Source organism: Chlorocebus sabaeus, chromosome 26, assembly GCF_047675955.1.
Source record: "Chlorocebus sabaeus isolate Y175 chromosome 26, mChlSab1.0.hap1, whole genome shotgun sequence".
NCBI lineage: Eukaryota > Metazoa > Chordata > Mammalia > Primates > Cercopithecidae > Chlorocebus > Chlorocebus sabaeus.
The window spans coordinates 27,864,882-27,878,922 of NC_132929.1; the positions used below are offsets into that span (position 1 = coordinate 27,864,882).

Below are 14,041 nucleotides of genomic sequence, written 5' to 3' on the forward strand. Positions count from 1 at the left end.
TCATTCTTCTTTTAATCAAGTAACAGGTTCAGGCTCAGTTGCAAAAACTTTAGTTGTAGAAGATTCTTTCAAATCTAGCCCTTTTGTTGAGCCCTGGAGATGAGGGGGTTTAACCAAAGGGGCTGAGCTAACATTTTACGTAACGGGCAGCATTGTTCTAAATCACTAAAAAAAGCCCAGACACAGGGTAACTCTCAAGACAACTGGAAGCAAATTCTCCAACTTTATGGCAGCAACTGCCTCCCCGCATCTTCACTGTGAGCTGCATAAGAACTTACTCAAAGGGTAACTTCTCATCATTTGGCTTGATGCATCGAACATAGTGGGGCGTTGTCGCATTGAGGGTCTCCATGAGCAAGTACAGAGAGCTGCGGAACTAGGAAACAAAGCTAGAGATCAAATATGGCTCTGAAATAATTTACTGCTTACATCACGCTAAAACACAGCCCAACCTTGTTAAGTTACTCAATAGGAAGAAAAGTTAACCTCACGCATAAACACCTTTTATGAAAGGTTTCAGTCCATGACTGTGGTTTATCAGCATGTCCTACCGTTCTGGACAGAACACTAATACTCCACACAGCAGAGAACTGAATAAACCATGTTATTATGCAAAAGTGTGGTTCGCTCCAGTGCATGCTGCCTTGGAGGGGGAAGTATGACGACGATGAACTTTTTGCAGTGGAGTGCATGTTAGACTGGAAGAGCCCCAGCGTCCATCCATGTCCAGGCCTGGAATGTGGGTCCTCTGAGTGCCCTGGCTCCCCAGGGCCTGGCCCTGCCTTTAGAACCCTCACTCTCAGACACCTTCTCAGTACCTTGCTCCCAACCGTGGTCCGGAAATGCTTGCTGTTTGACTTGATGACTTGCTTTGCAGATTTAACTGTAATCATTGAACCAAAAGGAGAAAGAGGAGCTGGATTTTCTTGAAAAAAGTTGGCACAGAGATGAAACTGGAAGGAACAGAGAGGATCTCAATGTCCAAAAGCAACTGTCCACAGTCCTCACTCATACAAGCCACATAAATGGTGACAACAACCCAGCTAAACTAGTGGGCAGTGAACCACCTCACCAACGTCTACAGCCAAATCTCAATTCCACAAGAAGATCGTCTTCCCTAGGGATGGCCCATGGCTTCTTTCCCAGGAATGGGAACAGAGAAGAAAAGCGTGTGAATGTCTGTATGTGGGTATCACTCTAAGCGTCAGAAAGTGGAAACATACTATTCTCACCTCCGTGCCTGGCTCACTCTGTGTCTCCACCTGCAATCTCCTCCCTCCTACTCCACATTCTCATCCCTGCAAATCCAAACCCTACCCATGAATCTCTTAAAATATTTTCCAGCCCCACCCCCTTCACAATGAATGAACGAATCCCAACTTCTCTGAACCGTCTTCATCTTGTATTTGTATCTCTTTAAAAGCACTTACTACCTTCTCCTTTGTATCAGTTATTTCTTTAAATGTCTTATCTTCTCTCAGAGTGAATTTCATATTTTGTTTTGTTTTGAGATAGGGTCTTGCTCTGTTGCCCAGGCTAGAGTGCAGAGGTGCAATCATGGCTCACTGCAGCCTCTACCTCCCAGGGCCAAGCAGTCTTCCCCACCTCAGCCTCCCAAGTACCTGGGACTACAGGCATGTCACCACTCCCTGCTAATGTTCTTTATATTTTTAGAAGAGATGGGGTCTCGCCGTTTTGGCTAGGCTGGTCTCAAACTTCTGGCCTCAAGCAATCCACCCACCTCTGCCTCCCAAAGTGTTGGGATTACAGGCGTGAGTCACCACATGTGGTTGGAATTGTGATTCTTTAATGGTTCTATTAGCTGTCCTTCCTGTCATCTGCATGTTTGATTTCTGATTTTGCATATAGTAGATTTACAGTAGTTATCTTTTTGTAACTGTGAGCTACAAGTTACCACTGGCCAGAGAGTTTACACACACACACGCTCTCTCTCTCTGTCTCCTTACTCTTTCCTTATATACATCTCGATCCATGTCAATTACATAACAGTTTTAGTTACCACTAGGACTTTACAGACCTTGCTTGCTCTCAGGATTTCAACCAGCATGTCGTAGACGGTATCTCTGTTTTTCTCCAGGAAGCCTTCACATTTATACTCTACCTATACAGAGGAAGCAATTAATTATTCCCAAAGAGGCCAAAGAATATAGGCTCTAAGCACAAGTTGCATCTCTTTTTAAAGAAAGATTAATAAAAAGGCTATAGAGGCGATCTTACAAAAAGAGGTCTGTTTTCTGTGCGTCACCGCAGCAGCCCCACTATATAAAAGCTGGGAATGTGTCTGCTCTCCTACCACCTGGATCTCTCACCTGCCTGCTGATCACTCTGCACTCACCTGTCAGCTCCCTCTGGCCACAGGGGTCCTGTTGCTCCCTGCGGTATGTGCAGTTCATACAAGAACACCTGACTTAGGTCTCCCTTTGCCTTTGAAGACACCAGGAGGAGGAAAAAGCTTAGTGGTGTTCACTGGGTTCAAACAGACATCGTTTCCTAAATCAACATTAATGTGGTAGAAAGGATAGAAAAACCGATCAGCTGACCACCGGGCCTTCGAGAGCCGCCAAGCCCTCAGAGTCAGGTTTAGAGTGGGTAAACGTTTGCACTGCTTGAATCTGGCTTAGAAAAACTCTCCATGCTGCCCTTTCTGATGAGTAAGGCTTCTCGAATCCCTCAAACCATGGCATATCCAGGGTGGCTGCTTAAACATTCAACCTCCCTGTAGTTTATGCCTCTGGATTGCATATCTTAATATGTGATAATATATTTTTCATAAATTAAAAACATATTAAAATTAATGTTAAAAATTGACAACGAGGAAACAGGGGAGAGTGCTGGAATCTGGAGGCAGAGGGTTCCTGGGCATGGCCTCTGCTTTGTACCTCAGACAAGGAGGTACTCTTGCCGGTAGGTTAAGATCCAGGAACACCGGCTGTTTGTAAACACTTCTTTGTGAATGAAGTACCTGGATTGTTGTACAAATTCTTCCAGAATGGTGGTGTGAGCCACTAGGACAGACAGGCAAAGGTGGTAAGTATAGAGCTGTCCTGGTCCGGGGGAGCATCTGTGGGGACAGTGTCACAGGCAGCTGGTGCCTCTGCTGGGGACTCTGGGACCAAGGGAAGATGTGCTGAGTTGCCACATCTAAGCTCAGCTGCCTTGCATTCAATATGACCTGATTTTCCTGGCCAATGAGACTGCAAACCTAATCTAACCCCATAGCATGTGTGGGTTCTTCCCACCAATCAATCCACAGTCCGGCCCAAACGCTGCCTAGTTCTTTGAAGGGAGACTTCCCGGAAGTGGCAGGTGAGAGAATTTACATGTACAGAAACTACATCCTATAAAGAGAGACCCCTGAAAGAAATCCCATATGTGCTTTTTATGGAGTCTGGTCTTTCCCTCTCCCTTTTCCCATGGGACCAGAACCCTGAAATTGTAAGACAATAGCTAGAAAATATAATTTAACATATGATCATTCATTTCATAGGCATCTTTTCAGGAGCCCATCTGAAAAAGTCTAAGCACTAAAAACTTAACTTTTTTTTTTTTTTTTTTTTTGAGACGGAGTCTCGCTCTGTCGCCCAGGCTGGAGTGCAGTGGCCGGATCTCAGCTCACTGCAAGCTCCGCCTCCCAGGTTCACGCCATTCTCCTGCCTCAGCCTCCTGAGTAGCTGGGACTACAGGCGCCCGCCATCTCGCCCGGCTAGTTTTCTGTATTTTTAGTAGAGACGGCGTTTCACCATATTAGCCAGGATGGTCTCGATCTCCTGACCTCGTGATCTGCCCGTCTCGGCCTCCCAAAGTGCTGGGATTACAGGCTTGAGCCACCGCGCCCGGCCTTTTTTTTTTTTTTTTTTTTTGAGACAGGGTCTCACTCTGTCCGTCAGGCTGGAGTGCAGTGGCATGATCTCGGCTCAATGCAACCTCCGCCTCCCAGGTTCCAGCAATTTTCCTGCCTCAGTCACCTGAGTAGCTCGGATTACAGGTGCGTGCCACCACGCCTGGCTAATTTTTGTGTTTTTTAGTAGAGACGGGGTTTCGCCATGTTGGCCAGACCGATCTCGAATTTCTGGCCTCAAGCGATTCACTCGCCTCAGCCTCCCAAAGTGCTGGATTACAGGTGTGAGCCACTGCACCTGGCCAATCCTATATTTTAATATTTTACAGTCCTCTGCGAGCACACAAAGATGATCACAGCTTTCCAGGTTGCTGTCCCCTCCCTCCACCACCAGTCACTCGGGAGTGACCAGCTCTGACTCACAATAAACCAGCCTCTGCAATAAACACAGACAAGCACAAGTCATTCCCGTGAGCCCTGGCACTGGGCTAGGCTACCAAGGCAACACCCAACCAGGACATGGGAGGAGGTAGGAGCTCCCTTAAGGAAGGAAAACAAACAAGAATGTACATTTAGGACAGGTGGTTATGGCAATTTTTTCCTTCTGTTTTCTAAGCTTTCTATAATGAGATTTTAACAAAAATTTTTCATTTCAGACAAGTAACATCTGTTTAGCAGAAAGAAAAAGGAGATATATAAAGAAAAAAAGAGACACAAAAGATGAAAAAAAGCACGAAGATAACCCATCATCATCTTGAATTAACCTATGTTGCCATTGTAATATAGTCCAGTTTAATCATATAGAACTTCAGAAAAAGATATAGCTTTCATTATAGGAAAGAATTATGCTGTCTTGAGTATCACAATTTCATACAGAAAATAAACTGATAAGAGGTTAATGAATTCACAGTAAATTCAAAATCAGAAGTGAGGTTTTCTAACAACACATTCGTCTTTAAAGTAGTACAGTTGAAACTCATGTATGTCATCATAAAAACAGAGCAGGAACTGTTAAACACACACTTATCAAAGCTACATGTTAAGTGTGACTTGAATCTGACCAGAAACATTCCCGGCCTGCCTACTCCTTCTGGAGGCTGTGTGGGTTCTGGGGTCGACGGCATTGCTGGAGACCTGCGCAGTACCTTATCAGCAAAGTGCTGGATGACAAAGGATGTGTTCGACATTCTAGGCTTTTCAAACAAAGGGTTCTTGTTGACAAAATTATTATACAGCTTTTGAAGCCAGTTTTCATCAGTTCCATGTGGTAACTGGAAAATAAAAATAAAGCAACTAGCAAGTAAGAAAACTAGAGATTCATACAGGCGAGGAAAAGCAGTAATTCTAAGAAACCAAGGTGATTTGGCACTTTAGTGAACTGCTCTCAATTACAGGCTTCCTATTTATTTATTTTTGAGATGGAGTCTGGCTCTTCCACCCAGGCTGGAGTGCAACGGCGCCATCTCAGTCCACGGCAACCTCTGCCTCCTGGGTTCAAGTGATTCTCCTGCCTCAGCCTCCCAAGTAGCTGGGATTACAAGTGCCTGCCACCACGCGCGGCTAATTTTTATATTTTTAGTAGAGACGGGGTTTCACAATGTTGGCCAGGCTGCTCTCCAACTCCTAAACTCAGGTGATCCACCCACCTTGGCCTCCCCAAAGTGCTGGGGTTACAGGCATTAGCCACTGCGCCTGGCCTTAAAGGCTTTTAAAAAAGCAACTTTAGGCATCAATTTGTCCTTGATCTTAATCTTTAGGGCACTTTAAAAATTATTAATTGACAAATAACAATTACATATAGTTGTGGGGTGTTTGAGGTGATATTTAAATGGATACATCAATGTCCCTTTAGAAGAACAAAACTTTAAAAAGAAATGGTCGCACAATGACTTTAGAATGAAGACTTTTATTTCTATAAAATGGGTGGTATTTTATTTCTTCCCAAAGAAGTCTAAAGGTTCAGGAAAAAAATAGTGTGGGTTCCATTACATGAACATGACCTTTATTCATGGGTGAATGGGAAAAGGCTGGCACCTGAATAGACAGTCCTCCCCTGCCCTTGCCTCAGGAAAACAGTTTTTCTTATTTTACTTCCTAATTAACTCACTCCTCGAAATAAGAGCATACTTCCTTGTACTAAGCTAGTTGCAAAATTTGTTCTTGATACATGTGATTTTTTTTTTTTTTTGAGACGGAAACCCTGTCTCTACTAAAAACACAAAAATTGGCCAGGCACGGTGGCTCACACCTGTAATCCCAGCACTTTGGGAGGCTGAGGTGGGCGGATCACGAGGTCAGGAGATCGAGATCATCCTGGCTAACACGGTGAAACCTTGTCTCTACTAAAAATACAAAAATTTAGCTGGGCGTCGTGGCGGGCACCTGTAGTCCCAGCTACTTGGGAGGCTGAGGCAGGAGAATGGCATGAACTCAGGAGGCAGAGCTTGCAGTGAGCTAAGATACACCACTGCACTCCAGCCTGGGAGACAGTGAGACTCCATCTCAAAAAAAAAAACAAAAAAAAAAAGGAAAAATTAACTAGGCATGGCCGGACATGGTGGCTCAAGCCTGTAATCCTAGCACTTTGGGAGACTGAGGCGGGTGGATCATGAGGTCAGGAGTTTGAGACCAGCCTGACCAACATGGTGAAACCCCATCTCTACTAAAGATACAAAAATTAGCCGGGTGTGGTGGTGTGCACCTGTAATCCCAGTTACTCAGGAGGCTGAGGCAGGAGAATCGCTTGAATCCGGGAGGTGGAGGTTGCAGTGAGCCGAGATCACACCACTGCACTCCAGCCTGGGCAACAGAGTGAGACTCCGTCTCAAAAAAAAAAAAAAATTAGCTGGGCCTGGTGGTGGGCGCCTATAATTCCAGCTACTCCAGAGGCTGAGACAGGAGAATCGTTTGAACTCAGAAAGTGGAGATTGCAGTGAGCTGAGATCACACCACTGCACTCCAGCCTGGGTGACACAGCAAGACTCCATCTCAAAAAAAAACAAAAAACAACAACAATCCTTTAACCCCGAAACCTTATTAATCCTCTCTTGGGGATTATTTGTTCTTGTGCCCCCACAAAAGACACGGCCAGGCTGGCAGACTTCGGGGTTTCCCAGAGGGAAAGGTAAGAAAAAAACTCCTAGAGAGCTCTTCCGGTGAATCATACGATGTTGATTTTTCAGCTATAGCTGATGACTCGCAAGAATCAGGATGTAAAAGAAAACTCAATTGTTATTAGTCACCGACAGCTTGAGTGGAGTCACTTGCTGTTGCTATGCATGTTTCTACAGACACCTTGGGACGGCCTCCATGCTGGACGTTACCTAGGAGGTGGTGCAGCTCCCCAAGGGTGGTCTACACAGGCTGAGGGCAAAAGGCCCAGCAGGCCCTCTGGGGTCCCTGCTGTGGATGCTGTCCCAGCATTAATATCCACCCAACCAACTGGGTAAACACCAGGATTTTACAAGCACACTTCAAAAAAACTGCTTTGCAAAATGCTCCTCTGTTAATACTTAAAAGTTGAAAAAAACAATTATTCTTAAAAGTTACCAAACATTCTTCATCCAGTAACTCCAGAATTCCCATTTTTGCTTCAATCAGGTCAATAACCGGTTGATTGTCATAGAAATCTATCAGTGTCCAAGGGATATCTTCCTTCATGTATTCTTCTTGTTCCAGTTTGAAGACATGCTGGGAACCCAAAGTTAATACATAAAGTAAAACAGAATATTAAAATGTGTTTCCAAAGAGCAGGACGTAAGCATTTGGAAAACATAAACGGTTGATCTGTAATATTTATGTTTAAACAGGAAGACCCTGAAGTACAGACAAGGCCCACACTATGATCAATACCACTGAGTTCCTAAAGCGGGTCTAGCTGTCATCCGCCCACCTAGTCTGAGTGGGTCTCCACCTCCCAGGACATGGCTTGGGCCAGCCTGTGTCACCACCAGCACCATATGGTACTCAGTGTGGTCCTACAGCCCCTTCCTGCTAGGAGCTATTCAAGGACAGATCCAGCCTCTTTGGCCTAATGCAGCCTGGCTGGGTGGAGCCAACTACCTGAGAATGCTAGTTGCGGGGCCAGTGAGAGAAGCCCACCGCTTAGAGATCTTTGTGCACTACTTATTTGGGCTGTAGGGGTATCCGGGAGGCTTCCAGAGGATGTACTCAGGCCTACCATGGAGGATGAAAGAAAGTTGGGCTGGTAGGTGGTGAGGTGGGGTGAGGTGGGGTGGGGTGGGGTGAGGTGGGGTGGGGTGGGGTGAGGTGGGGTGGGGTGAGGTGGGGTGGGGTGAGGTGAGGTGGGGTGGGGTGAGGTGGGGTGGGGTGGGGTGAGGTGGGGTGGGGTGGGGTGAGGTGGGTGGGGTGGGGTGAGGTGGGTGGGGCATCAAGAACAAAAGCCTTCCATGGAGGAATCCCAGTGGGAACTGCACAAAAGCTCAATGGGTGCTTGAGAAACGTACCTCAAGCAGGTTAGAAAGTACAGGAGGACCGCAGACAATGTGGTGGCAAAGAATGGTAGAGTCAGATCACCCGAGACCTTCACACCCTCCCTAGAGAATTCTGGGCCTATGGCCTTTTTCTAGGAGCAGTGAGGACCCACTGGAGGGTGGAGGGATTATGACGAGACCTGAAGGATGGCTCAGAGGAGGGAAGGACCGGAGGCAATGAGACCAGTGAGGACTCAGCCCGATGCTCTTGGTGGCTGCGACTTGGGGAGGAGGATGACGAGGGAAGAGGTCAGGATGAACGTCAGGCTCAGGACACGGGGTCCATGGCGTGACTTGACCACAGAAAGTCACGTGGGGGGTAAGTGGGCTGAGAGGAGAAGGTGGCACCTGCACTTCTACACCTGCTACTGTTGAGCTCCCTGTGGCCATCAGGTGCAAGGCCCAATGGCAGCCAGATGAGGGGGACCGGAGATCAGGAGAGTCCTAACCAAAGCTTCCTGTGCCGACAACTGAAGGAAGGTACTACCCCTCCTGGGAGGATCTACAGATGGACGGATGACTGAGAAAAAGGAGAAGAGGGAAAAAGGAAGAGAAGGAGGAGGAAGTGGATGAAAAAGAAGAATAGGAGATGATAACAAAAGCAAAAAGAAAAAACAATTGCAGCCTCTGATTTGTGATTTTTGGCAAGACATCTGGCATCGGTGTCACTTTGAGGGTAAGGTGGACATGCTGGGGAGCAGCACACCACTGCAGTCAGGGGACAGGGTAGCAGCCACAGAGAGTTGGACTTCAGGTGAGTTATACTGAATATGCACTTGGAATAAACCTCAGCTGTAGTTATTAATGTTAAATTTCCAGGAAAGCCTTGCAAATGCTAAAGAAATAGAAATTTACAATGGAATGAAATTTAATGGTTATACATGAATTAATTCTGGGCAAAAAAAAAAAAAAAAAAGAAACTTCTGAGTAGGATTCAATGTTGGGTCTTCTCACAACATTAGACAGCTATTATTGACTCTTTTAAAATGGATATATAATAGTTGTACATAGTTTTGTGGTACATGTGATATTTTGACACATGCATACAATGTGCAATGACGACTCATTTTTAAAACAAGGAAACAGAGGCTCAGAGAGCCCCAGGTCCCAGAGGGAGGTAGAGCTGAGACTCAAACCCAATTTAGTTTGAGCCAAAGCCCAAGCTCTCCAAGACTTTTCCTCAGGGGTTCTGAGGGAGAATAAGACTAAACACTAACAAAGGTATAACTTTTCCATGGAGTAACTGTTAGGGTATTAATACATGATTTCTATTATGAACTGGAATCAAAATTCTTCCCATGAACATGTAGCCAAAGTTTAGGATGTAGGCTAAAAGGAAAATATGAGTTAGTAAAGCATTTTCACTTTCATGCTTTTCAGAAACAGAGCCAAATAGAAATGTGAAGGAGGCAACTATTTAAAAAAATATGAGAGTAGTTTCATGGTAGAGCCAATGTAGAAGGATGTCCAATCAACTTTTAACTTCATCGATCTCTGTTAGGAGCAGAAAGGCATCGGTACTGTTGGGAGTTCAAAAGTGAATTCACTAAAGTTCTTGCATCTAGGGAACTGATTTAAGAGGTCGAAATTGTATTCAATACACATAGCAATAATAAATGCCAAAACGGCCACAAGTAGCATTTAGTCAACATTTTAAAAATTGTCTTATTCATCTTTCTATCTCAGCACTTAATTTGGTACCTGGTATACACAATATGCACTCAAAAATGTCTTTTGAATAAACAAATCTTCCTAGTGGGAAAAAAATTGGAATCCATTTCCTGTCTGTTTCCATGGGAGGATACATTTGATCTTATCGGTAGTTAGGAAGGTACCATATATGTCTTGTTCTAAATTAAGGCTGGAGAAACTCATTCCCATAATCCATTGGCCATCTGCTGTTTAGTGCTGCATGCGCCGAGATAAGCACTGGGCTGAGAGAAACAAAGAATGCCAGTCCTGGACTCTCCAGGTGACCAAGTCTATTTGGAGACTTGTATGCAAATGATGACAATCCCATGTGACGGGCCTGTGATAAGGAAGCACATAGGGGGAGGCCAGGAGGTATCGCGGAAGGCTCTCAGGGAAGCTGGATCTCAAAACACAAGCTGGAGTTGGCCAGGTGAAGATAAAGCAATGGGGAAAAAAACAGGAGCAGGTGGGTTAAGGCAGAGAAAGCAGCAAGTGCAAAGACAGAGAGGCTCGAAAGAAAGTGGAGGCCTCAGGCAACCAACTAGTTTTGCCTGGCTGCACAGAGGGTCCGTATCCAAGAGGCGCAGTAAGGCTCACACATTGGCAGGTGATTCAAAAAAGAGCAAATAGATGAGAGGGTGTGATTTCAAGATTTGGCCACAAGGTGGTGCAGTAACCCAGCGTGAGGCTCCTTGCATAAAAATTTGAAACCTGAAGAAGAATGCCTCTTTCCATGATCACACACACACACACACACACACACACACACACACACACACGGCTGAGAACTAGTCAAGAAGGCAGAAGGGTCACCTACCATGTTAAACTGTTGTTGCAGTTTTTCATTAGCATAATTGATGCAAAATTGTTCAAAGCTGTTCACATCAAAGGTTTCAAAACTGAAATACAATTTAAACAAGTTAAAATATAACCTGAAGCAGGACATATGCATTTGTTTATAGATATTTTTTTGACACTTAGAAGCTTAAACATTTGCTATATCTTCTACAAGTTTTAAATGCCCCTCAAAGCTTCTGGTTTTAATGATATCCTAGTAGTCAGTTTATATATAACCCTTTTCCTGGTTGTCCCCTGGAAGGAATCTGGTAGGTATAAAACACCTACCCCAAGCAAGGCATTAAAATAGGCGTGTCACGATATGGTGTAGTCCGCACAACAACAGTGATATTGGCAATTGTTATTCTGACTTTATAGGTCAAAAATAAGCCTGAGAGGTTAAGAAACTTGCCAAAGGTCACACAGCTTGTGTCAGAACTTAGCTGCGAAGCTGCCTGACTGTGATGCCTGTGCCTCCAGTGAGAAGGCAATGTGGTTTCCTATTCTCCTTTCCTTGTCTGTTGAGGGGAGGAGCAGCACAATTGCGGCACAGTTTTGCCTCCCGAAGGCGTGCTTTCATAGTTCCTCGAGGAAAAGGACAAAGTCATTTCATATCCTAAAGCCCAGCACACTCCGTCAGGGATGAGACAGACACGGCTGGCTTCCATGTTCAGACTTTCATCAGTTGCCTCTGCAGTTGCCTTGAAGTTGCAAGCTCAAGAACTGAGAGGAGCCCTTGGGGACAGGCCTGGGAAGCAGACTGGATACGGCACAACAGTGAGCCGTGTGGGGCCTGGAGAGCCATCAGGATTGTCCAAGGGGCAGCTGCTACTCAGCTCCTGCCAGCTGTAGCCATGGACGAACGTGGGCCAGGATGTTAGATTCACTGGTTCTCAGGAAAAGTCAGAAAACTGGGACTTTTAAGTGAGTAATCCCACTCTGCAAAACATGCTGTGGGTGAACAAAACAGAGGCGCCAAATTTACCACCTGGCCAGATGCGCTCCAGCTGGAAGGCAGCTTGCCGAGTGCTTTAAGGTGTCAGCATTTATGCATGTCACCTCCCTTAACCCTAACACAGCCCTATGTGAAGGGCTCCTGTGGTTCCACTGTCACACACGAGGGTCAGAGAAGGAGTGACCATGGTGAGGACCAACAGCCAGCAACTGGTGCCAGAAATGCAATTCGACCCCAGTGCTTGGTGCCTCTAAAGCTTTGTTCTTAATCACCCTAATCCTAAGAGGTTCCCGCCAGCTCCTACCACGGGTTCCCTGGGAGTCTCACTTGACTGAGCTGGTTTGGCTCAATCTGGAATTCCTGGGCAGGGTAAGAACCTGGACTGTCCTCTAGGTAGCTCCAGGGTGACGCATAGCAGCTCGAACGGCCCCATTCCACACGTAGCCTTGGTGGCTCAGAGATTTGGGGCCTGGTCTGCTCATGGAAGCAAGGCCAGGGCTGGGCCTAGGGGAGATTCGAAAGGGTCTCACTGCGCTCTGCAGCTCACTGCTGGGGCCAAGGGCAGGGCTTTCTAGAACCTGGCAAAATGTCAAATATCAATGCATTATTTGGGGGCACAAAGAACTGAAGTTTAGGACCTATGCAAAGACCTAGATCTGTGACTTAAAATGCTAAAGGCACGTTGACTATGATAACACTTCACATGAGATCCATGCTTATGGTTTTCAAGGTACCTGCATACCTTCCATCTCGTCTTCAAAATCACCCTGCAAGAGAGGCCCCATCTTGTAGATGCAGAAACTGAGGCTTGGAGAGGTTCTGTGACTTTCTTGGGGTCACGTAACTGGTATGCTATGGAGCTCACTCCGAGGGGTCTGACCCCCAGACCCAGGCTTTTCCAACTCTGGGTCCAAAGAACATAACACACGACAGGCCGGGGAGTCACCAGCCTTCGTCCGCTCTCAGCTTAGACCTGGAAGCTCAGCTTCAGCTTTACCTGCTTTCAAAGATGCTAACTCTTCCTTTGAAGCTTCCTTATTTCCAAGTCAAAATGAGCTTTCTCAAAAGTTGCAGGTACGCCTGGGCGAGGGTTAGCCTAGAAGTGAGGCTACTGGAGGGGGCGGGAAGGGCTTGGCCCCAGGTTGCAGCCCTGCTGCCTAGAGGAAAGCTGATTTTTTTGGAGGCGTCTCATGAACTCAAGGGTGGCAGCAAAGAGGCTGCTGTTAGAATTTTTGAGAGGAATCTTAAAATAATTTAACAAGTCTTTGTGAATTTATAAATACTTGTCTCAGGTTTTTCCACATAGCTGAAAAATTTAAATTCCTTATTACAGTGGTCCTGGATCCTGCCTGGGGGCCAACGTCCAGCTTGCTACTCCTTGCACACGGCTGCCCCTGCTCTGTCCCCACCCCCTGCTAACCTCCAGCACACCTTCCTCCCTTCCCAGGACTCATCCCAACCTCTACTGCCGGCCTGCCGCCCTCACCAGTCTCGGTCCCACGGCGGCAGGAGCCGTGTGTCTGTGCTGTTCAACCATTGCCTCCAACACAGTGCCTGGGACATAAACATCTGTTAGATAAAAATATGAAATAATGGCCGGGCGCGGTGGCTCACGCCTGTAATCCCAGCACTTTGGGAGGCCGAGGTGGACAGGTCGCAAGGTCAGGAGATTGAGACCATCCTGGCTAATACTGTGAAACGCCATCGCTACTAAAAATACAAAAAATTAGCCAGGCGTGGTGTGGTGGCAGGTGCCTGTAGTTCCAACTACCCGGGAGGCTTAGGCAGGAGAATCGCTTGAACCTGGGAGGAGGAGGTTGCAGTGAGCTGAGATGGTGCCACTGCACTCCAGCCTGGGCGACAGAGCAAGACTGTCTCAAAAAAAAAAAAAAAAAAAAAAGAAATATACTCTTAAAATAAAGGACTGCCATTTAAAAATATGTTTTTAAAACGCCCAAAAGAACAGGGAATAACAGAACAATTACATATTTCCACCACAGTGAAACAGGACTATTTTTAATGAGGACTATCCATTTTTAAAAGTTCACTTAAGCTTTTACTGGCTGCTCAAACACTTTCTTGGAACAAGACAAGGTAAATAATTGACTAGACTATCCCAGTAATGTATTAAGCATTTTATAACTGTTGACATGTACTATGAATTGGGAGCCATACATATTAACATAGGATCTAAATTAAACAAAG

The 14,041-nt window shown here is 45.9% G+C and overlaps 1 protein-coding gene across 3 annotated transcripts in view; it reads right to left on the reverse strand.

The window, feature by feature from the left end:
* The window catches only part of MYO5C (myosin VC), a 103,767-nt gene that overhangs the window by 54,565 nt on the left and 35,161 nt on the right, over positions 1 to 14,041 (reverse strand). For all 3 annotated transcript variants that reach the window (XM_038009992.2, XM_008016575.3, XM_008016577.3), the window contains exons 11-16: positions 10,862 to 10,943; positions 7,409 to 7,549; positions 5,005 to 5,130; positions 2,039 to 2,122; positions 819 to 953; positions 279 to 376 (exon numbers count right to left, since the gene is read on the reverse strand). In XM_038009992.2, the coding sequence (XP_037865920.2) occupies positions 279 to 376; positions 819 to 953; positions 2,039 to 2,122; positions 5,005 to 5,130; positions 7,409 to 7,549; positions 10,862 to 10,943 (666 nt within the window). The remainder of the gene's footprint in view (positions 1 to 278; positions 377 to 818; positions 954 to 2,038; positions 2,123 to 5,004; positions 5,131 to 7,408; positions 7,550 to 10,861; positions 10,944 to 14,041) is intronic.